At 40.6% G+C, this 23642-nt stretch overlaps 2 protein-coding genes across 3 annotated transcripts; both read right to left on the bottom strand.

Moving 5' to 3' along the window:
• Positions 1 to 8442: 8442 nt before the first annotated feature.
• On the bottom strand, positions 8443 to 15876 carry amer1 (APC membrane recruitment protein 1). 2 transcript variants are annotated; one of them, XM_048983529.1, is made up of 2 exons: positions 15767 to 15876; positions 8443 to 14175 (listed from the first exon to the last, which is right to left on the bottom strand). In XM_048983529.1, exon 2 carries the CDS (start codon positions 14051 to 14053, stop codon positions 10973 to 10975), a length of 3081 nt encoding a protein of 1026 aa, XP_048839486.1. In that variant the 5' UTR covers positions 14054 to 14175; positions 15767 to 15876; the 3' UTR covers positions 8443 to 10972. The 2 variants fall into 2 exon arrangements, with proteins under 2 accessions (XP_048839486.1, XP_048839485.1); XM_048983528.1 differs by having other exon boundaries at positions 15674 to 15867.
• Positions 15877 to 18016: 2140 nt separating this feature from the next.
• Positions 18017 to 23418, bottom strand: asb12a (ankyrin repeat and SOCS box-containing 12a). The gene is made up of 3 exons (XM_048983553.1): positions 23261 to 23418; positions 18454 to 19220; positions 18017 to 18272 (listed from the first exon to the last, which is right to left on the bottom strand). Exons 2-3 carry the CDS (start codon positions 19211 to 19213, stop codon positions 18115 to 18117), a joined length of 918 nt encoding a protein of 305 aa, XP_048839510.1. The 5' UTR covers positions 19214 to 19220; positions 23261 to 23418; the 3' UTR covers positions 18017 to 18114.
• Positions 23419 to 23642: the final 224 nt, after the last annotated feature.

The following is a 23642-nucleotide window of genomic DNA, read 5'->3' as shown; positions in this document are numbered from 1 at the left end:
GGACGGGGGCGGAGCAGAAGGCCTTCTTGAGCCTCCCGAAGGCGGCTTCGGCCTCTGAGGTCCAGGCCCAACGTGAGGTCGTACTTCAAGTCAGGGAGGTGAGTGGCGCCGCCACCTGGCTGAAATTACGGATAAACCGTCTATAAAAAAGTTAGCGAATCCAAGGAAGCGTTGTAGCTCCTTCAGGTTATGAGGAGGGAGCCAGTTGCGAATCGCAGCCACTTCTTCTCCTCCATGGCAACGGTTCCTTGTCCAATGAGGTAACCCAGGAATTGAATCTGGGTTTGGTGGAACTCACACTTCTCAAGCTTGGCGTAGAGGCGGTGCTCCCGTAATCTCTGCAGGACCTGTCGGACGTGCTGGCGGTGTGACTGCTCATCCGGTGAGTAGATCAGTATGTCGTCGATGTACACCACCACACTGCGAAGAATGAGGTCCTTGAACACCTGGTTCATGTAGGGCTGAAATATGGAGGGACTATTAGCCAGACCGTAAGGCATCACGAAATACTCATACTGCCCCTTACTGGTGACGAATGATGTTTTCCATTCATCCCCCTCCCGGATTCGGGTAAGGTTGTAAGCACTGCGAAGGTCGAGTTTGGAGAAGACGCGTGCCTCTCGCAGCTGCTCTAGGGAGGAGGGAATCAGTGGAAGGGGCTCTCTCTCTCCGTTTTACCGCGATGGCATTCAAGGCCCGGTAGTCGATGCAGGGACACAGACCTCCATCCTTCTTAATGGAGAAGAAACCCGTGGAGTAAGGAGATGTAGAGGATCGGACGATCCCCTGCTTCAGGCTCTCCTGGATATAGGTGTCCATAGATTCCTGCTCCTGGAGCGAGATTGGGTACAGTCTCCCCTTAGGGGGCTTAGCCACCTCCACGGTCTCGATTGCGCAGTCACACTCACGATGGGGCGGTAGGGCGAATGCTCTTGCCTTGCTAAAGACATCCTTGTAATTCCGGTAAGCCTCCGGGAGCTGGCTGAGGTCCTCGGGTCTGGGGCTCTCGATGTTGAAGGTCCTGCATGGAACAGACATACAAGTGGACAGGCACGCGTTGCACCACTCTGTGAGTTCGCCCGTCCTCCAATCGAGTCTAGGATTATGATGGAGGAGCCAGGGGTACCCCAATATCATTGGGTCCTTAGCTTGGGGTAGGACGTACATGGTTGTCTCCTCCACACTGAATGGGATAGGCAAGAGGCAAGGTCGAAAGACAAGCAGGGAGTTCGTAAGCCACTATCCAGAAATGCATACAAAATCAATAAGCAATATCTGATTGAGAGAGACTAAGTTAGACAGCTGTTTTGCAGTGTAGTCTTGACGTAGTTCAGAAGTCAAAGCAAACAGGGACCTAGACTAATGAATATTTATAGTGTGAGCAATATTTTGTCACAGCACTTGATGCAGTATTAACATCAGTTGAGCATGATGAAAGAAGGAAAAAGAGTCTACCAGCTCTTTTTACCCATGCTAGAAATATGCAAGTAGGCTTGACTGTGGTTCATTTTGTTTTTTAGGCACATGTTTGGCAGCACAGAATCGGACAGTAAGACAGATGGGAGGGGGAAGAGGAGACATGGTGGTTTCTCATCTACCCCACGGGTTTCTTCCCATATACCTAACATGACTAATTAAGGTTACGAGACCCCTCCAAGACCTACAGGTACAGTACAGGCCAAAAGTTTGGACACACTTTCTCATTCAATGTGTTGTCTTTATTTTCATGACCATTGGTAGATTCTCACTGAAGGCATCAAAACTATGAATGAACACATGTGGAGTTATGTACTTAACAAAAAAAGGTGGCATAACTGAAAACATGTTTTATATTCTAATTTCTTCAAAATAGCCACCCTTTGCTCTGATTACTGCTTTGCACACTTGCTAAACACCTCTGGGAACTCCTTCAAGACTGTTGGAAAACCATTTCAGGTGACTACCTCTTGAAGCTCATCGGGAGAATAGCCAAGAGTGTGCAAAGCAGTAATCAGAGCAAAGGGTGGCTATTTTGAAAAAACTAGAATATAAAACATGTTTTCAGTTATGTCACCTTTTTTTGTTAAGTACGTAACTCCACATGTGTTCATTCATAGTTTTGATGCCTTCAGTGAGAATCTACCAATGTAAATGGTCATGAAAATAAAGACAACACATTGAATGAGAAGGTGTGTCCAAACTTTTGGCCTGTACTGTATGTTTGTCTATTATTCTTTGGCCATTTTATTTGTAGATATGTTAACAAAGTTTTCCGCATGTTTGTATGAAGGGCTTAAAGGTGTAAAATTTTGAGTTAAAAACGTCTTTTAGCTTGTCGGTTGCAGAGCCGTTCTGGGTGGGTTGCGGAACTTGTGGTTTGAAAAATGAATTCTTCATCAGATCTTATGTTGGGCCTTTATTTCGATTGACGGCGTTTAGGCTGTGTTACATTACACATCATTTGAGCATTTTGGATATGGAACATGATATGAGTAGCTGTGTACTATGGGTCAGGATTGACCTGCACCCACCTGGTCTGTTCTTGAGATCCATGTGGACATGACAAAATATATGTTAAACATCAACCTGAACACACTATCCTTCACATTACTAGGCCAGTTTCTTTTACCAGCCTCCACTATACAGAATATAGTGGAAGAAATGCAGAATATGCATGAACTCGGACAGATGTATTCACTGAATGAGCTGCGCATGACTTTGAAAAGCTGACAAATTTTGTGGAACCAAAGAAGATCTTTTTAGGTAAGGATGAAAATGATATGGCTGGTAATAAATCCGTAAATTATACTAATCAGACACTCCCCAGTGTTTTGTGTGATTGCAGTGATGATCAAGTATTTAAATCCAAATAGATTTGTTTTTTTTTCCAAGAAAACCCCACTTGTCTTAAAGTTGTACTATACCAGGATGCATTTGGGGTGGTGAACCCTTTACGATCTGCTAAAAAGAATCATAAAATACTGGCTGTGTACTTGTCACTTTTTAATATGCCACCTCTTATCCGATCAGATGTCAGTCTCATGCAGTTAGTGTAGGGAGAAGGACCTGGCTATGAAAAGGTATTTTCAGAATTGGTTGCAGACTTAAAAGACTTAGAATGTCATGGTATATCTTCGCCACATGGATCAGTTGTTAAAGGGACATTGTTTTATATTGCCGGGGATAATTTGGGTGCCCACTGCAGTGGTGGCTTTACTGACAATTTTACTCTATCTGAGTACTTCTGCCGATTATTGCTTAATCAGCCAAACTGAGTTTTGCAATGATCCAAATTCATTGCCTCAGCAATGTACTGTTGACCACTATAATTCTTCTGTTGAGGCACTGGAGGCTGGAGATACTTCAGAAACACATGGAATAAAGTTTAGGTTAGTGTTCAGTTTCTTGAACATGAGCAAGATGTTTTCGAAGATGTCTTATCTTAGGATCTTGCACTCTACCTTAAGTATTTTATTAAGGAGAAGAAGTGGCTTACTTACTCTGTTTTGAACCGGCGCATAAAGCAGTTCAGATACAGTGGATCTGACTCCTTAACAAAGCCATGTGAAGTAAATCCTCAAGGAGCTAGACTTGTAGGCCAAGCAATCCAATGGGATTTTCTGAAGCTCCTGCCTGTTATTATCAGTGGTGGAGTAGAAGATACAGAAGATGCTGTTTGGCAGCTTGCGTTCAACATTGCAACTGAAAGACATTGTTGATCTGATTTGTTCTCAAAAGATTATCACAGGTGGCCTTTTTGGATGTTATCATTCGAGAACATTTAGAATACAGAAGGTTGCTCTTTGCTGGACACAAATTGAGGCCAAAACATCATTTTTTATGACATTACTCAAGCTCGATTCTAAAATGCGGTCCTCCTTAGACATCATTTTGGATATATACTTTATTTCAGGAGCCTCTTGCTTTGCTGCACGAATATACATGGGGTGCAGGTCCCTTTAAAGAAGAGCCACTGCATTTGCGCTACACCTGAGGCAAATTTACTTGTCATGTGACACTCACTAATTGGTCTGGGGGCTATTTTACGAAGTTGGCGGGGAAGTAGTGAGGTGAGCGGCAAGGTGGTTTGTTTGTTCCCTCCCTATCTGCGTTGGATTCCCAGTGGTTCCGTTTTGGTTCCCGACTTGTGTAGAGCGGCTGCAGCAGCTGAGCAGCCTGCGAGATAAAGCAAAGATAAAAGGTGACCATGTTCAAAAAATCCTGCAGGGCTCTTGCCATAGCAGGCTGCAGGAATGCAGAGATGCCTCCACGTTGGCAGGCAGCAGGATCGCCCCATCTCCCAAGATGCGGTGGCCGAGGAAATCAATGGAGGACAAGCCAAACTGGCACTTTTGTGGTGCACCAAATGGTCAGCCCTGGAGTTACTGGCCACAAGAATGTAATCCAGATAGATGAACAAGAAAGGCAGGTCCTACAGGACACTGTCCATTAGCCTCTGAAAATACTGGACAGTGTTTTCAAGCCTAAAGGGCATCCTCGGAAATTCAAAAGCCCAAACGGGGTGATGACTGCAGTCTTTGCGATGTCCCCAGGATGTACCGTGACTTGACGGTAGCTAAACACCAGGTCAACCTTTGAAAAAATGGACATCCCTGCCAACTGAGAAAAAAAATCCTGAATATGCGGGATTGGGTAGCAATCTGGGGTCGTGAGGTGATTAAGCTAGCAGTAATCGCCCCACGGGCACCATCTCCCAACCAGCTTGGGCACTGTATGCAGAGGGGAGGACCAGGCATTGTTGGAACGCCAAACAATGCAGAGGCGCCCCAATGCACCGAACTCAACCTTAACAATGGTCATTTTATTGGCATCGAGGCGTCAGGCTCGGGCACGGACCAGCGGCCCTGCCGTGACGATATAGTCGAGCACAGCTGAACACAGCCGAACAAACTACCAACCTGGCAGTGTGCACTTTGTCGGCCTCCCTAGCGAGCACCCTTCAGTCCTTAAGCAGGAGATTAGTCAGCGCCCCCTACACCTCTGCGGGCAGGTGTTGCAGGAAAAGCTCTATAAAAATGAAACAGGACTGATGGTCACCAATAAGAGCTAACGTATGATCCATCAGCTTAAGAGTCGCCTAACCCAGGCAGAGTGAGCAAGCAGCACACGCGTTCTGTTTCTGAGAGTTCATAAGTGCTCAGCAACAGACTTTAAAGTGCCGTATTTGTCTGTCTCAGGAGGGTTCTGCAGCAGACTCACGACTCTAGCCGCAGTGGAGCTGTTCAGCGTTGCAACGACATAATAATACTTCATCGCGTCCTCTGTAACACCTCGCAAGGTGAAGTGAGCCTCTCCCTGCACGAACCAAACTGTCTGGCCATACCAGAACTCTGGGAGCTTGACCGCAACCGCATTCACCAGCATGCAACAAACACACCCAAGATGCACGTTGGGGTCACCACTGTGGAGGAGTGGTGCAGCAAAAACAGGAAAGGGGCAACTGACAGTGGTTTTATTATTATTTAGGTCAACTGACTTGTGGTCGGGCACCACAAGTCTTTTTATTCCAACCTCACACTAATTCGTATGCGCAGCCACCCTTTGCTCATGCGCATGAGCACAGGTAAGGGAGAGTATGAATTCTGTCGGTTCAGTAGTAGCATCTACACCCCAAATAAATAGCAGTGCAAAATACATTTCACATGTACAAATCGTTCCATATTTTTCTTGATATGATTTTATACAACACAAAATTAAAAAATACATATTTGTAGATAGTGAAATATTTGTGGATCATGGTACATATTTGTGCATTATCTTCTGTGAGTTACAGATAATAAAGTCCAATATATACTTTCATAAATCTCTAGCTGCCAACATGTCGGAAGCTGGCGCCCCACAACATTTTACTCTTCCGATTGCTACGTCAGCTGAACCCAGAGTCATACATCACAAGTACCCAGCAAATATTGTGTAGGTCACCTACTTTTCACGTGTCCTTGCTGAAGCTAGAACAATACGACTTCATTCATCCATGGGCAGACGCTGCGGTACCACCTCCACCAACTCTACAGGAAGCAGAAAGACTCTATACAATCCAGGCCCTTCTAGACTCCGAGAGGCATAGAGGACGGTTACAATACTTTGTAGATTGGGAGGGCTATAGATCTGAAGAGCAATCCTGGGTGCCAGGATTCAGGGTTCCACCGGGACCACCTCACGAGACTGGCTCCCCGTCCTGGGGGTTGGCCTCGACGGGGGTGGGGCAAGCCAATTAACATCTCACCCTTGCCAACTTTAAATACTGGAATTGTCTTTCAGCCCGTTGCAAAGTATTGTTGCTGTCTCATGCACATTACTGAGCCCTGTTTTCCATTCCTCTCGTCTGGATCCTGCCCTGTTTGTTCCTGATCTCTTGTGTTTTGTGTAGGTTTGACTCTCCCAACCGGCTCCCCTGGACTTGTTACCCCGACTCCAATTCCAGCCCGATGATTCCATTTCTGTCTGACTGAATCCCTAAATAAACCTCCTGCTCTCCCACATTTGGGTCTCCTGGCTTCTCTACCCACTTGCTGTGACAATGACAATATATGTGCAATAGGGGTCAGCGTGTGGGTCAGTGGGTGAAACCTGTGTGCCTGTAATTAAAAGATCGCCAGTTCAAACCCAGCCTCAGCATGTCAGCGGGTCGTTGACCAAGGCCCTTAACCCCCAGCTCCCAGGGCAGCCACCCCAACAGGTGGCTGCCCTTCGCAGATAACTTACTCTACGAAAAAGAACAAGATGAGGGAGGAGTAAAGACAAATTCCCCACGGGGATTAATAAAGTATCTATAGTCTACAATTTTGAACTCGTATAAATTCCTCAATGTACAATTTGCTGTCTTTCCAAAAAAAATACACGAAGCATGAGCATTAAGCGGATTTTTTTTTTATTTCAATTCAGTGGTTGCATTAAAAATTTATTATTTCTAGTTATGCATAACAAAGACAGGGTGATGTGGTGGTGTTGTGGCTAGCGCAGATACCTCACCCTCTGGGAACCAGGGCTTCATTCCCCAGCCCAGCTCAATGTGTGTTCAGTTCACATGTGCTCCCCATTAATCAAAGTGCATCCAGAAGTCATGCCTCATTTATTTCATTGCATGCATAGACGTCTAATTGAATTTTCCCTTCCATTTATCAATGTGAGGTTAGTGACACTTTTGTTCTGAGCCCATGTCTGCTGCTGTTAAATTCAAAATACACCCTCATTCATGGACAGTCAGATCATTTATATCATCTGTCATTATGGACGCATAGTTTACAGATTACTAGCATTATTTACTAGCATTTCAATTCCAACACTGTCTCCCATTCTAATCAACATTATGGCACCCATGATTAATTTATAAATAATACTTCTGACATAGCCAGAACAGAACATTTTTGTACTTCTCTATACATGTCAAATTTTTTGTGTGATGATTTAATGAGGTCAGGGATTCAGCTTAATTTTAGTCTAACAATGTATTGTCATGACAAAACATTCCTGTACTTATGCTATAATTTTGTTTTGGTTCACTGTAACATAATTAATGACCATTTAGCTTCTTGATTTGAAAATGCAACCATATAATTCAGCATTTCCCCTAGGTTTACAGCCTTGGGGGGGGGGGGGGGGGGGCAAGACAGACACCAATAGGATTCATGATGTTCATGTGTTTCTTTTAATGACAGCAGTCAATGTAACAACTGAACTAAACATAAGAACATTTCTTTTTATGACAATTATCCTCAAACTGTGCAGCTTTTGTCACTGCAGTGCATCTTTCTGGGCTGGGAGCATTTAAAAAACGCAGATATTTTTGTCTGCTTTTCAGGTGTTTGACGTGACATCTTTCCCAACGCGCGTCTCTGTCCGCTGGTGGAAGCGCGCTCACCTGTGTGTGCGTGCAGGTGTCAGTGCGCGCATTGGGCCGGAACCCCGCCATGCGTGACGCAGAGAACAGAGGAGAATTGTAAACACGCGACCGTGTAGAGACAAAAATCACAAGCTGTTGTGTAAATAAGATAAATAACATAAGGCTATTTATAGTAGTTTGTTTAATAAAAGGACAATGTATAGATCTGTTTTATAGGAAAGGTAACCTTAAATGACTTCTGTTGTGATCGGGCGCTATATAGAAAATAAAACTAAATAAAATTAGCTTGACCTTCAGGGGGGAGGGGCGAGGCACCCCGCTAATATAATGGTAGGGGAAACACTGATATTGTTTAAGTATAGAGATGCTTTCCTCAGAAGAAAAAAATCCCAATTTCAGGTAAATGCAATGTGAAGACAGTAAAGGTGAGGTTTTCCTAAACCAAAAATAATGTAAGATAAAAGCATAACAAATGAAGACTACTCATGAAAATCATGTCTATTAAAATCATGTCTATTAAAAACAAAAAGAGCCCTACCACGTCATTGCTTAACATAACAGTGCATGTTGTCTATATTGGAAAAGTACCATAAGACTAGTCAGAGTGCAGTTAACATTTATTTTGACAGCTTTACCACAATGTCCATCTCCACATCATTATCAGACAAAGAGACAGGCAACAACACAATGAGGACAAACCATTTTTTGGATAAAAATCAAAAATACCTAGCACAAAATGTCCTTTCAGTACAGATAAGACAGGTGTTCAATAAAAAGGCAAAATAAAACATGATGCGATCTATATGCTAAAACACATCTATCATTCTATTGGATGTGCTGTCAAATGGCACTTAAAACCTGTGTAATTTAGACATAGTAATGTGTTTCTAATACAGTATGAATTATATTACTATAAAAACCTATAAAAGAAGTCATTACATTCAATAAAAGCGATGTAATAATATGGAGGGAAAATCTAATAAGCAAGACTGTTGAATTAAATCATTTTCAAATTGTACCAGCCTTCATGTGTATCATTTGGCACTATGCTAGTCAAATTTAAAATGATTATAATAATATTTTCCAAAAGTATATTTGGAAACCATGCAAAAAAAAAAACTGCCCACTATGTATAGTGATCCAGTATAAGGTAGTTCAGTCGATGCATGAATAAACTGTGGTCTGTAAACACTGCAAAAAGAAGCATCTTTGGTAACCACCAAGAGATAAGAGCACTGATCACTGATAATATCAGCAGCATAAGAATCCAATGGAGCAGTTACTGTAGAACATGACAAATGCAGGTATTGTTTACATTGAACTGTCAAACATTAAATCGATAATTAGGAAAGTGAAACAAACTAAACCTATTTTTCGGAAAAACGTAACTGCATTTGTAAGTAACAATCAAAAGGCACTATGCATGTCATGTGACTGTATTTGAATATTTACAGAAAAACAAAATGGAGTAGAGTTAAGACAGACTGTAAATCATAGCCCAGTACTCACTGAAGAGACAAGCCTTTAGGTTTCATTCCAGTTTACATTTCACATTCTAAGAGATCCCATAACCTTTCAGCTTTAATTATTTTAAAAGGCATATACTGGACAGTGGGTGGGGTAAAGCAAGCATAGAGAGATTTGTGATTTAATGCCCTGCTGAGATACCCAGACCTTAGTGTGGTACTGGAATTAGATGGATATTCCCAGTCACTAACTGGCATGTTGTTACATGTTCATTGTCTTTTAATAAACACAATGTCAATGCAGATGAAGCAACAACATTTTGTAAAAAGCAACCACATGCATGCTTTGGGCTTCTTGTGTGGTAATTTACTAGGATGCAGTAACAACAAAATGGTATAACAGCATAATATAATCCTTAGAGATGAATAATAAAAAACACAAAATGTTCCAATTGCAGTTACATCATGTTTTGGGGTACCACTAACCTAACTAAAACAATATATTTCAGTAATTTTCAATAATAATGTTTTTGCAGGTGCTAAGAACATGCAAAACAAAATTATGGTGGGTTTGCAAAAAAATAAATAAATAAGTGATTCTTTTCTAATTGCCTAGATTTGGAACATTCAACAGGACTTGCTTAATACAGTACAGGAAAATAAAGAGAGAGAAAGTATCTAGTATTTGCTGACAAATCCTCAATATTCTTGAAATATGCCGAAGGCAGCAGTGTGCGATTTTGCAAACACCACCACTACTGCAAGACTGAAATATATTTTTTTAAATATTTTCACAGTAAAAAGCATTATTGGCTAAGTGATCTACGACCCCATTGAACAAAAGGTACATTTTATAGGAACTGTCCTAGCTAAGCAGCACAGAAGTTTTTCTATCTTTCAAGCAACTGTCTCACTGACATTTCCAAAGGAAGCATATATACACACACCAAATAAATAAGGTACTTTTGGAAGCTCTGACAGCGGAACTCAGGGAAGTAATTCTTCCAAAAAGGAGCATTTCAAATTGAAGCCCTACTATGCCACAAAATGTCTGTTTTAACAGTGAAGACAGACACTTTATGGTCTCTTTTATAAGAGCCAGGACTACCGAAGCCAGAATTTACATTGAACATGTTGTATTTTCATATTACGAAATCTGGGGTTAAATATAAAATTTGACCATGGCATCAATGTCTATTATATACAAAACAATATTAACAACAGTTAAAGGCTGCCTTGTGAGGTTGGATTATAAAATCTATAGCTTCCAGACTGATGTTCATTTTCTCAAGCACAAAATAATCTCAATGTCTAAGTTTGTATACTAAACCATAAAGTACATTTAAAATTTATATGATGTGCTGGTAGCATTCCCATTAAAAAACTGAGGTACAAAAGGGTCAAGTTGTAAATTAATGCATTTTAAAAAAGTTAATTTGTGAAAAAATTAAGTGTCTTTGGCGGCAATGAATACGAAAAACAAAATAAAATTTTAAATCCTCAAAATGCCAGAAGCTTTATAGCATTTCTTGTTATTAAATCTGATTTACGGGAACTAAACCCAACAGGCAACCCCAATATCTCTTGGTTACTTTTGGATGGTTTGAATTATGAATTATTGCCCCTCACGAAATAAGACTTACTCCTGTTAATTGAAATATAATCAACACTCAGACAGAAATTCTCTGCAGCAAACTCTGTTAACGTTGGCTGAGATTGAAGTGTTATCCTCTGATTGCAAGGGCTTATAAAATGGCCACGTTGACTTCTCTACACTGTACAACATAGGGCTGCAGTGCCCTTTATCAGGTACCATGTGGTTTGAAACCGGTGTTCGGGTTTTCCGGTTTGGAGAATGACCTACTGGCTGAACCTCTAACCTATCATTAGGACCACATGTTAGCTTAGGTTTTTCTTGTTGAGTGAGAGCAGGAGTCTGCACCTGTTCAGCTCCCTCTCCATCTGTTAAGGGGGCCATAAAGGTCCCCGCAGTCTCTGGTTGCCATGACGTTGTTACATTGTCATCATTGTTCTTCAGCTCACAGCTGGCAGAGTTCCCATTCCTTTTATTATGCAGGGAAAATGCCTTCTTAAAATTCATCTCATTTCGAGAAAAGGGATTCAATGACAGGCTGACCCTTGATTGCACAAGATACACGTCACTCATCTCAAACTCCAAACTATCGGTGTCTAGGGACCTGCTTCTCCTGTTTAAGGTAAGCGGGGTTGAAACAGACTGATTGACTTTTGTAAGGCTAAGATGCCGAGGGAGACTAGCAACTCCCCATCTATTTTCGAGAAACAAACTTTGTTCATTGAAGTCAAACTGTCGTGCTTCACATTCAACAAAATCCTTCTGCAGGTATGACTCATTATAATCTTCAAATGGTGAAGCAATGTCCTCATCAGCTGCCATCTCTACCTGATCGTCATATTCCCCCTCATTTTCCATATCTACTATGTCAAATGTGACCATGGACGGAAGTACCTGCATGTTCTGGGCAAAAGGAGAAGTGGATTCAGAACTAGTCAAATTTCCAGAAAGATTATTGAAAAGCTGGGTGTGTTTTGTGAAATCCACCAGTGCCTGGGAAAAACAAATCGTCTGGTCAGTCTCAGCTTCAACCTTCATTGTGGTGGAAGGGATATTTTCATCTTTCTCTGTCTGCAAAGGCCTTGCAGTGCCTTTATCTATAAACAGTTCAGAAGCCTGTATCTGATTGCCTGTATGTAAACCATGAGTGCAAATTGTATCTGCTGCCAAAAGAGATAGTGACTTGTCACATACCTCATTCTTGGTAGTGTTTTTTAGGCTGTGTGATCCCTGAAGCAGACTTTTCTCCATTGAATTTGATATATGCAAAGTACTCAGCTCTTCCTTAAGGCAAGAATAATGCTGTCGGTCTAACATACATTCACTGGGTTTGTCACTGGGGAAAAACCTGCCCCTTCCCAACACAGTGTGTTCTGGAAGTGGTTTCTGTATACTTTGCAGTTTAGAGCTCAGGAGCTCATGCTGAATTTTAGCCAATCTGGTATTTTCTGATCCAGCAAGGCCAATGTTAGGTGCAAAGCTCGTATGCAAATTTGTATCAATGCAGTTCAATGTTATGTCTAAAAATTCCAAACTATCTGGGGTTGATTTCTGTCTCTCAAAGGAAGAACCCTCCTTTAGAGTGGGGCTCATAAGGCTGTCATCTGGCTCAAAGAGCTCATAAAGAGCATCACCACTGTAACTATCTCTTGGTAGCCTGTCACCTCCAACTCTGCCAACTTCATCAACCCCATCATCATCAGCTCCTGGTGTGGTAGAATCATAATAACCTTCATCACTGTTGGGGACTGATTCCTGATGCTCACTTTGAGGAGTTAAAACATCTCCAGGTGTGATGACAGTATCTGAAACATGAGAAAAGGTGGTACCACTGTCATCGTCTACCGGAGGAGAAAGAACATCTGATGCTTCAGAGGTTACTTCAGGATTTTTATCAGGTTCCATAAAATCACTCTGCTGCCTGGGAGCATAATCAGTATCTGCTGCAGCCTCACTTTCCCACAAGCCCTGAAAGTACTTTCTGTCAACTTCATCAGGTGTAGCCATTTCTTCTCCTCCACCCTGATATGTGACATAGCATGAACTCCTTTTCCCAGCATTACGAGCTCTTTCTCCAGACACACTGCTTTCAGCAACACTGTCGTCATCTTGGTCAGCAATAATGTCTCCACATCCAGTTAGCGAGTCAAAGCTTTTTAGCGAGGACACATCACCAAATATCAGGTTGATCTGCTCAGATGAGTGAGCAGAAGGTTGGATATTCTCTGTGCAGTTTGAGTTGATGTCCGAAAGGTGTGCAGTGGAGTTGGCACAGAGGTGCTCTACAGCTGTATTCATGACTTCTGCATGTTCTATCCCACCATTCTCTCCATCTCTAAATATCTGAGTTTTCAATGACTTCTGACTCTCTCGGTCAGACTTGGAAAGATCAATTTCAGTTATCGTTCCCTCTTTTTCACATTCATGAGCAATAAATAATTCCTCTTTAACGTTTACTGAAGCAGGCACATTGAATTCTTCCAAATTACCCAGAGGTTCTATATCATGTTGATCAATGCTGTACTTAACATGCACCACATCTTCTGGGATGTCTAAATCAGTCTTTTCCATTTTAACATGTTTATTCTTTTTATGACGTCTGATGCTGCTGAATAGCCCTTTTAATCCCTTCTTTGGACGTGGGAAAGACAAAGATTTCTCCAAATTAGGTTTACCATTCTCTAAACAAGATTCTCCTTTAGTAATTCCCACCCCTTCATTGCCACTCATAACATTTGCACTATGAGAACTGGGCAGGGTCTTTTCAGAAGAACCATTTCGATTGTGGTACTCAAAGTCTCCTGCTGGGACATCTCCCTCTCTTTTGGCATCTTCCCAGCTAACCTTGCTAATGCAATCATGGGTTTTGCTCTTACTGATTCCCTTCTTGGAGGATCCCTTGCTATGACTTTTGTTTCTCCCTCCAAAGAAGCTGGGCAAGGCACAGATGCTCCTCCGGCCACCAAAGAGTTTAAACGCGGTTTTCTTTAGCTTTCCAGAAGGCTGTAACTCAGAAGGGGTCGCATCTGCACACTCAGATGGGGTCTCTGCCTCAGGCTGCAGGGCCTCACTCCCCCTAGCTGTCTCCTCACAGACATCAGACAAAGGCTTTGTTTCCCTCGTCAACTCATTTCCTCGACTGGGTTCCATGGCAACCGTGTCTATTGAAGGATGCGCTCAGCTATGAACATTGCTGAAAACACTTGTCAGGTTCTTCTTCGACATGGTGCAGTGCTGTGCTTTTCTAAAATTCACAAGGGTCAACAATTAGGCTGTGAATGGGAAAAAAAAACAACAATATTAATTGCTAGTGGGTCTTGAAACACACATTCCTACCATCTCTGTATATTTACAAGCAAACAACACTACCAGATGATACACAGGACTAGCAAGCTGCTTTGATGAATAACATCAAGCCCATTTCAAAGCAGAGATGTGGCATACAACTGCATTAATCACCGACTAATACAGAAATGCTCCTGGGGGAATTAATCACCTCAGGCATGACCTTGATAGGTTCTCTTAAAAAAGAGCAATCTATGAAAATGACTTAATGACTTAAATTACTTGCACCTATTTGGTGAATGTTATGCAACCTCAGGTTGCCTCATTTTACTGTTTTATATACACCTTCTAGTATTCACTACAATAGATATTACACCACGTTTCCCAGATTATTTTCTAGTAATTCAGTATTATGACGTGAAACACATGCAACTGATATACTGGTTTAGACTGCTCAGGAGCAGAAAAATAACTGGACCAGTACATCTGGCAACATACTACAAGGTTGAAAAGGAGGAAAAGTAGGATTATTTTCAGCTACAAAGACTGGATGCTTTAAAGCTTTCAAAATATACTGAGCATAACACAACACAATCAATTCTCTAATTACACAAATATAAAAAGGTACCCTGTCTACTAAAAGCAGTATGTAATGGTGAGAGTAATCTTTTGGAAGTAGCATAAAAATAAAAACGAATACCTTGAAAGCATAAGGCCGTTATCAAACTTCTCACTTTCCATTTACACTGTTAGTATTATATTAAGAAAAACATTCATGTTCTATGACAGGGAAAAATATTGTTGCTGGACTAAGTTGACATAACCTCATTTAAAATTTTGAAATTGCACCGCAATCAAAGTTGGCCCCAAGATCGAGATTTCTCTAAATGAAATTTTCCACAAAAAAAAAGAATACACTGCTAGCATTTAAAATACTTTGATTTATCGTGGGAAATCGACCTGCTATCAAGTTAATGTTAAGTTATAACAAAAACGGGATATGAAATCATTTTAAAATGTACATTTCACCTATTAGTTGTAACTTGAACAACGGACATTTACGGCAGACAAAACCCAACATTAAAAGAAGCGGCTACGCCAATAAATACATTACTTAACTCCACTATGATTACGTCTATATTACATGAACTTCAGCGTGACAATCTGAAGTCAGTCTCAACAAATATGAGCCCAAGAGAACTATAGCTTGGCCTACTTATCGTTTATTCAAAATGGGAATGGAATTTCTTGGAAATGCTCAACAATGTAACCGACATACAGTTCCGTCATTCTACGTAAACCGCTGCCAACAAAACAAATGATCACATCCGTTTATCTTCTGCCATTAATGACAGAACTACTAACAAATCTAAGATTACATTTACAAAGGTAGCTAGTCACATTGGAGGGAGAACTTCTTGTGTTAATTCAGTAAGCGGTTGCTTAGAAAACGGGTTGATATTTGAGAATGCAAAATCGCCCCACCTTACTGTTCAAGTTCCTTGGCTACAATCAGCATGACCTGTAAAAAAAACACACATATGATCATCTAAATCCTATTTACTGCATTCGACGCACATTGATCGTACTGGAAGAGCCTCCTGTTGGAGTAATTCAATGTCTAACCAGCTACATACTGGTATTCCTAGTACAAACAAAGGCGGGATCGCACGCTAAGAGCAGGTTGATAGAAGTTCTTGTGAACCAATAAGAAATTATAACGTAACTGGTGACCAACGTCTTCAGGAGGAAGGGGGGAGTTGGCATGTAATAATAAAACAAATTGCTTTTCACATTATACCTTAGTGTTTACATGCCACTGTTTATTATAAATTCTCCTTAGTAAACGGTTATATAGCTGTTACGTTTTAAAATTTGTGTCATTTAATGGCAGATATATAAATTCGTTTAGGAATCGTTCTGGTTACGTATTTCCGGGTTCCCAGTTAAAGTTTCCGAGGTGGTGAAGGTGTCGATGTAGCAACAACAACAAAAAAAGTTTCGGGCATGTTAGTGGCGATTGTTATGCGTGATATTTCTCGCTGCCAGATGATTTGCGTAGTGTGCATAAAAGAACTCTTTTTAAACGTGAGCTACGGAGGTTCAAATTTCATTTTCTTGGCATAATGTCTTGGGGTTTTTTCATTTATTCATACCAAGTAAACGGATAACATTCACTCCGAACCTGATCAGGATCAGCGCTCAGGAAATGGATAGATGGCTGAACATATAACGTAGCTCCTATTAATATACAAGCGCATTCGGGACGCAAATGGTCGGAGGTGCGGAACATCAGGAAGGGATGCCTTTCAATTCCAAATATGCCTATTGAGGCCTAGTTACAGCTATTTTGAATTGTCTCGCATTGGAATATATCTAGACAATAAAATATATTTATAAAATTCAGGCAATGGATTTAACAAAATCAAATAACTAAATACAATCTGTACAGTTGGGAACAACATACGGTTCTAATACTAGACACATTATGTCCATGTTGTTATTTGTATGATCTTAGAAACAACGTGGGTCTAATCAAAATTTAGCCTGCAATATTATAAAAGGATCAGTACAATGTAACGGGTGTCTTTATTGATCATTTTCTGTAACATCTTCAACATGTACAGCAACCATACTTTGGATATTCTAATCTGCTAAATTTGAGATGCTGATCTTGGTTTTTTTTAGTAGTTTGTCACTCTCGAGCAGATGAAGTGTAATACACCCGTACAATTTGAGATGCCTATTGAAATTCTCAAGATTGGCCGGAAGAAAAAAATTATAGTTCTGTTTATTTGGTAGCATAATATTCAGTCGGGTAGCATGGTGATTCCAGTACTGGGGGTTCGAATCGCACCCCTGCTGTGTGACAGGGGTTTGCACGCCCTCCCTGTGTTGTGCAGTTTACTTTAATTACGTGCATGAGTGAATGTACGTTGCGATGGAACGGAATCCCATCTACAGTAGGATGTATCGCAGTCTTGAGCTTTCTATGCTCAGTCCAGCCCCTACCCACACACAGACACACACAGGTCTATTATAAATGCTTGCAAGAAGGATGGACAATATTAATTATATGAATCTCTTAAAAGAGTAAGAAATTCATCAGTTTCAGTTGTATTTTTTCAGTTAGAGAGCTTTACTCTCCAAGGAGTAGGCCCTAGAAATGGTATTCATAAACTTTGAAACCATATGGGTTAGTTAAAATGCAAGATATATAACTATTTTTATTAATTTCACAGGGTAGGCTAGCATTAATTTTGATTGTAACAATGTATCCTGACAAAATGAGGTTATGTAGATGAACAGAGGATATCTACATGTTACAATCTAGCTTGTTTTGCAGTATCATTTATTATTACTTCTATTTTCAATTTATAAACCTCATGTAAGCAGACAGGAGTAACATTTATTACCTGCCACCTGCACAATCTACTACAACAGAATTTCAATAGAATCAACCTTATATGCATATAATGAAGAGAAATTGAGGCCAGACTCAGATCACATTGATACTACTTCACTATCAATAAAGAGAAGGTATTTGTAAAAAAAAAAAAACATACTCATATAGAAGGTAACAATGGAAGACAGTGTCTGTGCCTAACGAACACATTTTACTTTAGTCACCACCTTCAAGATGGTCTTGCTGCAAGTGTATTTAGCCCTAGAAATTCAACAAAATATTCCTGTACATAACTTGTGTGTGTGTGTGTGTGTGCACATCCTGTCCAGAGTGCTCCCCTGCCTCAACCACACTGCCACAACCTTGTCCAGGATGAGGCTGGATGACAGATGTATGGAACCAAAAAGCAGACGTACACCCTCTTTCCAACATTAAATATGTGCATTGTCAACCTTTTACAAGTCATACCTTTATTGTATTATGTACAAGGCACAGTCTGCTATATCAGCAATAACGTTAATCAAAATGTTACACTTCTTGTTGGCATTTCCCTGTACTTTAAAAAGTTCATTAGAATTGGTGGCATATCCAGGCAGTCAATGCAATCCATCCTGTTGATCTTCCTCAAGTAAGCTCGTATAGCAATTCTGCACTGTGACATCAGGGATTTTGGACAGCCTAGAAAAAGCACACAATTCAATCAATTAATAATTAAATAAACTATGATAAACCACACTCCACAGAATTATTGTTGAGCTCTTAAATGAACTTGTATATAGCATAAACTGGCACATCCATAATTTAAGTGCAAAAAAAATAACAGGCTAATTTTTTAAGTCATATGTGAAAATGTTGTCACCTCTTTCCTTCAATAAGAGTTCCACGGCTTCGTTCTGCTTTGTAGTTTTCTCTATGATGAGAGTGGGAATGTACACATTTGCTCCAAAGTCTATCAAGAGCTTAACGTACTCAACCCCACAACCATGTCTGAGACACATCTCAAGAACTGTCTTGGGCTGTTTGATCCTTCTGAAGAGCTTCTCATCGGTGCAATTGTAATCAGGATCAGCCCCATGTAGAAGCAGAATCTTGAAACAATCCAAATGTCCATAAACCGCGGACAGATAGAGAGGCCCACTTGAGATGGATGCACTGGAATCCCATAGTACAACTTTAGATCTTGCATTTACTTCAGCACCATGCTGCAGAAGCACCTTCAAGATTTCTACATCTCCCTCTCTGGCAGCTGTCAGTACTGGGGAGCAGTTGTTGTTGATACTACCATTTGGGTTGGCTCCTGCCTTTAGGAGGGTTAAGACACAGCTGAGGTATTTCCCCCTAACAGCAGTAAACAGAGGGGTCTGAGCCTTTACGTCCAAGCTGTCCACTTCTGCTCCATTGGCCAGCAGAACCTCTAAGCACCTAAGGTGACCTCGGGATGCTGCCATTCGGAGAGGTGTACCCGGGATTCCCCAACCACTTCTTTTGTCGATGACTTTCTTAAATCGCTCTTGGGAAAGAAGCTCAGCGAGAAGAATGTCATCGTCATCGGACACAGCCTGGATAAGCTGTTCGCTTTCTTTGGTGTCCTCTCTGTCCTCAGGGTTTAGGTGTAGCATGAAAACCCTGAAAGGAAAACAACAGTTTATGTATTATTATAAAGCATATAGAATTTTGGCTATATGTGTGCGGGGTGTGTAGGTCAGTGGATTGGGCTTCTGTTCCTATGTCCAGAAGGTTGTCACTCCAAATCTCGTGAATGGTGTAATATCACCTGTTACCTAGGGCTGGGTGATATCATATGAATATCATATCATGCATGTGCAATATCACCAATAGGCAAAACATTTGGCCGGATGCCAGCTTTTCGGTACTATACAGATGTTCATTTACGCCCACAATCAGGTAAGCAAATTGGTAGTACAGACACTCCTCTACCTACGAACTTTCAATTTACGAACTTTCAGACATACGAACGAAGAGGACTGTAAGTCCAAATTATGCTCACAGGGCTCTCCTTTCCTGACCGCAACATCAATGTTTTTTTCTGTGTGCCAATTCCGCCTAGTACGGCTTCTAGCCGCTACTCCCGCCGCGCAGCAGTGTAGCGTGCGTACTCCCAGCATCCTAGTACTTTGTACTGGCGTATACCCTTAAAATGATGTTGAATAATGACTTCTGAACATTTCAAGATACGAACGGCTGCTCAGAACGCATCTCATTCGTAAGTGAAGGAGCGTCTGTACAGCCAAAATATTAATGAGGTGTTTGTGACACCCAAAAGTTAGTAATCTGTATAAAATTGGTGCATCTTTATGTTTATTAAATTTGGTTAGCAGAGCACACCACATAATACTGTTTTGGTATGCTATGGTTTGGTATACTACAGTACAATCTGCACTGAAGTATCAGTGAAGAAAGGAACAGCTCAGCCGCCACGATATATTTTAAAAGAGGTTTTTGTGGATAAACAAGATAAAAAGACATTGGTGGTGTGGTGGTAGTTTTTGCAGTTTAAAGTCAAACGTATTTATTAAATATAAGAAAATTCCGAATTTATACTGATTACTACCTTTTGGGTTTTTAAAAAGCCTCATTAATATTTTAGGCATATAATAATCTGCTTACCAAATTGTGGGTGTAAATAAACATCCGTATAGTACCGAAAAGCTGACATCCGACCAAATGTTTCACCTGTCATCTGAAGCCCTGGTGATTATTGTGCATGCGCGATATAATATCGATATATCGCCCAGCCCTACTGTCACCTCAATTACTTGAGGGCTGCTGGCTGACACTGTTCTCTGATCATCACTGGTATACCAGATCAAAATCAAACCAAACAATCACTTATTGTCATATAACTAGAACGAGTGAACTAGCGAGTGAAAGTTCCACCTCATCAGTGCGGTACACCAAATAAATTCAACATGTACACAGAATAAAAACTGTACAATAATATACACTATGCATATGCACAGAATACAGTTTGAAACAGACACTTATACAGACTATATCACTAGGAACAAAAGCATTTGCTAAATACCTAAATGTAAAATTGTTTATGCCTGTACTTAATATTTTATACTGCGCTGTCGACTGTTATCATGCGCTAGTCTCAGTGATGTGGCAATAAATGAATGTGATCTATACATACACCTGTTTTGACAATCAACTTAAAACGTCTAATGATGTGCAACGATCTTCAGTTGCAATAAAAGAATATAGATAAAGCTTCAAAAAGAAAAAAAAATAACGTTTCAGACCAATCAATGCTGATTAATGCCAACAAAAAAAAAATTCGATATGGATTTTGGCATTTTTGATATTGAGTTTCAGCCAGCTGCATGAAACAAAAACTGAAATAGGTTCATCAGACATTCTTAATCACAGACACTCGGTTGTGAAACAGAATTCCCATATTAAAATCTGGTGTGACCATTACTTTTCTATAGCAGCATAGCACATTTCCTTTGCACAGATTTAAGCAGGCTGTTGATTGTGGACTGTGGAATGCTGACCCACTCTTCTGCTATAGTCCAATATTGTCTGAAATTGGTAAATCCTCAACACACTCCCAATTCAAAGCAATCAAACTGGTTTGGCATGTCTGGTGAGTACGCAGGCCTCAGAAGAACTGGATCATTCTGAGCTACCAAGAAGTGTGTATCCTTGTGGCATGGGACTGCAGATTGTTTTGCTGAAAAGTTAGTTGATAGTGGTCGATAAATGGTATGACAATGGGCTGTGGGATCTCATCATGGCATCTCTGTGCATTCGGTTGAAACTGGGATTCATCTAAGAGGTGGACTGTTATCCACCATGTCAGTAGTGAACTCCAGCCCACTTGCACTGGGTATGACACCAAACTAAATTAACTTAAATCAACACACCCCAATAAGGGCATCAAGCATGCAAACAACCTGCCCTAAGATGATTTATAATTGTCTGTGTAGACATTCATCAACTGTGCAAATCAACTGTTTCAGCCATCTGTGAGGCTGACAACCATGCAGGTGAAGTTGCCTGATATGACACATGGTCTGCAACTGTGAGACTGGCTGGACGAACTACCAAAAGCTCTAAAACGGCGTTGGTGGCAGCTTATGGTACAGAAATGGACATTCGTGACTTTGGCAAAGGCTCTAGGGGATGTCCTTGCACTGAGCATGCCAATGGAATAGTCTCGAAAAGCTTGAGGCATCTTGGGGCACTGTATTTCTCAACAAAAACTGCACATTTCAGACCAGCCTTTAATAAAGAACACTGGCATAGTGATTATGCTGCTCAATCAACAAGCCGATATGCCACACCTGTGCAGTAGGTGGATTATCAATAAATAAAAAAAAATTGGACCAAAAAAAAAATGAAAGTGCTTTATTTGGCAAGTACTGAGACATACACTCTGTGCCCACACATACATAACAGTTTTTTGTCCAAACTGCTGTAACATTGAAAAAGAAAAAACAAAAATGTTGCATTTATGATTTTGTTCACTGTTATTTTCCAGGCCTCCAAACTAGAATAATTCTTTCATACTCAAATTTTGTGTAACAGAAGCATAATTATTCCTTGAACTCCTTTTAAATCAACAAAAGTAACTGCACACTACATCCATTGTACTATCATACACGACAACTTAAAGGTCATTAACCTAAGGGCCATTACCAAAATATTGCTGGTATAACAAGTTCTACACAACGAGAACTCTATGCCAGTTGTGAAAAACACTTGATAATTAAAATGCCAACCACCAGTCAAGTGGTGAAAATGTTACTTTAAATAACAGTTCAGTGAAATCCACTTTCATGAATACCCCAAACTACTGTCGGAATATGTATTTCTAAACACCTTCTGTCATTAATTTAGAAAAGTGAATTTTAAAACTACAATAACGATGCAGAATATCAAAACTGCTGGTAGGCCATACACCAGTAGCAACATTTTAATACCAAAAAAAGCACGATTTTAGTCGTCAAAATGTATATGTGCTAAAGAAAGGAAAAATTAAAATAACCCAAAGAATAAAACAACCAACTCAGATTTCTTGTGCTAGAAACCCTGTGATTATATGGCCGATCCACAATTTTTCATCTAAAACGCCTGTGGTGTTTTCTGCCATCGCAGTATTGTACTAGAACGATGCTGAAGTTTTCGATTAGTTAAAGCGCGGCGGCCATGCAGTCCTTCCGAAGAAAAGCGGCACTTTAAGCTCTTAACCGAAAATAATATTTCAGCGAAAACTGCGGAGCCGAATGAAGGACAAGCTTCTGCCGAAAGAGACGCGTAATATTTGTGGGCCTGTAGTCATCATGCTGGACTGAGGGATGTTGTGTATTTACGGTAAACTGTATACACTTAGTAATGCAGCAAACCCAGCGTACACGTCCATTACTTATCATTTGAAGTAACAAGCTACTTGTAAACGATCCGGTCGATGTTTCTTAGATCCGAATACGGCCATTTATTTGCCTCGATTACTCGTAATGCACGTATGTGAACCTCAACAGCACAATATTATTTTTGTCTTCCATCCCATACAGCGAACCTTATTAAAGCCTAAACGGCGAGGGTGTAACTCTACATAACTAAGAACGTAGCTACCTCTGCTCTAGTATAGTATTATTAGCGAATAAATAATAAATGAGCCAATGACAATTACTTACCTACTACATAATACACGAGAGCAAGACTGTTAAAACTGTTTTAAAGATACAAAGAGAAAGAACTTGGAACAATCTTGTTATTAAAAAAAGAACATTTGCCGTTTGCTTCCGATCGATGCAAAGTCGGAGATCTACTCGTTGCCTGCAAACGACTGGAAGTCTTTTGATTGACATAACATTGCCCAATAATACGCAGCCGGCGTGAAAGGTGTTGTGCTGACGGACGCCCAAATGGTGGCGCTGTCGCCAAGCTATTAAAAGTAGGCCTTGCGGTCCACTACAATTTTTAATTCAATCTCGAAGTATTTTAAAAGCAATTCTAATTATTTTAATCACAAAAGACTTTCTAAAATACTGCAATACCACTAATTATTCTAAATGA

The sequence above is a fragment of the Brienomyrus brachyistius genome, chromosome 18 (genome assembly GCF_023856365.1).
Source record: "Brienomyrus brachyistius isolate T26 chromosome 18, BBRACH_0.4, whole genome shotgun sequence".
In the NCBI taxonomy this organism is placed as follows: domain Eukaryota; kingdom Metazoa; phylum Chordata; class Actinopteri; order Osteoglossiformes; family Mormyridae; genus Brienomyrus; species Brienomyrus brachyistius.
Note: the sequence above shows the minus strand (reverse complement) of the source record. Positions and strands in the feature narration are given on the sequence as shown.

Bases quoted from the DNA above. Each gene is read 5' to 3' on its own strand.
- asb12a (XM_048983553.1), bottom strand. From the start codon at position 19,213: ATGCTACACCTAAACCCTGAGGACAGAGAGGACACCAAAGAAAGCGAA. The intron at 18,273-18,453 runs GTGACAACATTT...TGCTTTTTCTAG, and splicing joins ACTCTTATTGAAGGAAAGAG to GCTGTCCAAAATCCCTGATG.
- amer1 (XM_048983529.1), bottom strand. From the start codon at position 14,053: ATGGAACCCAGTCGAGGAAATGAGTTGACGAGGGAAACAAAGCCTTTG.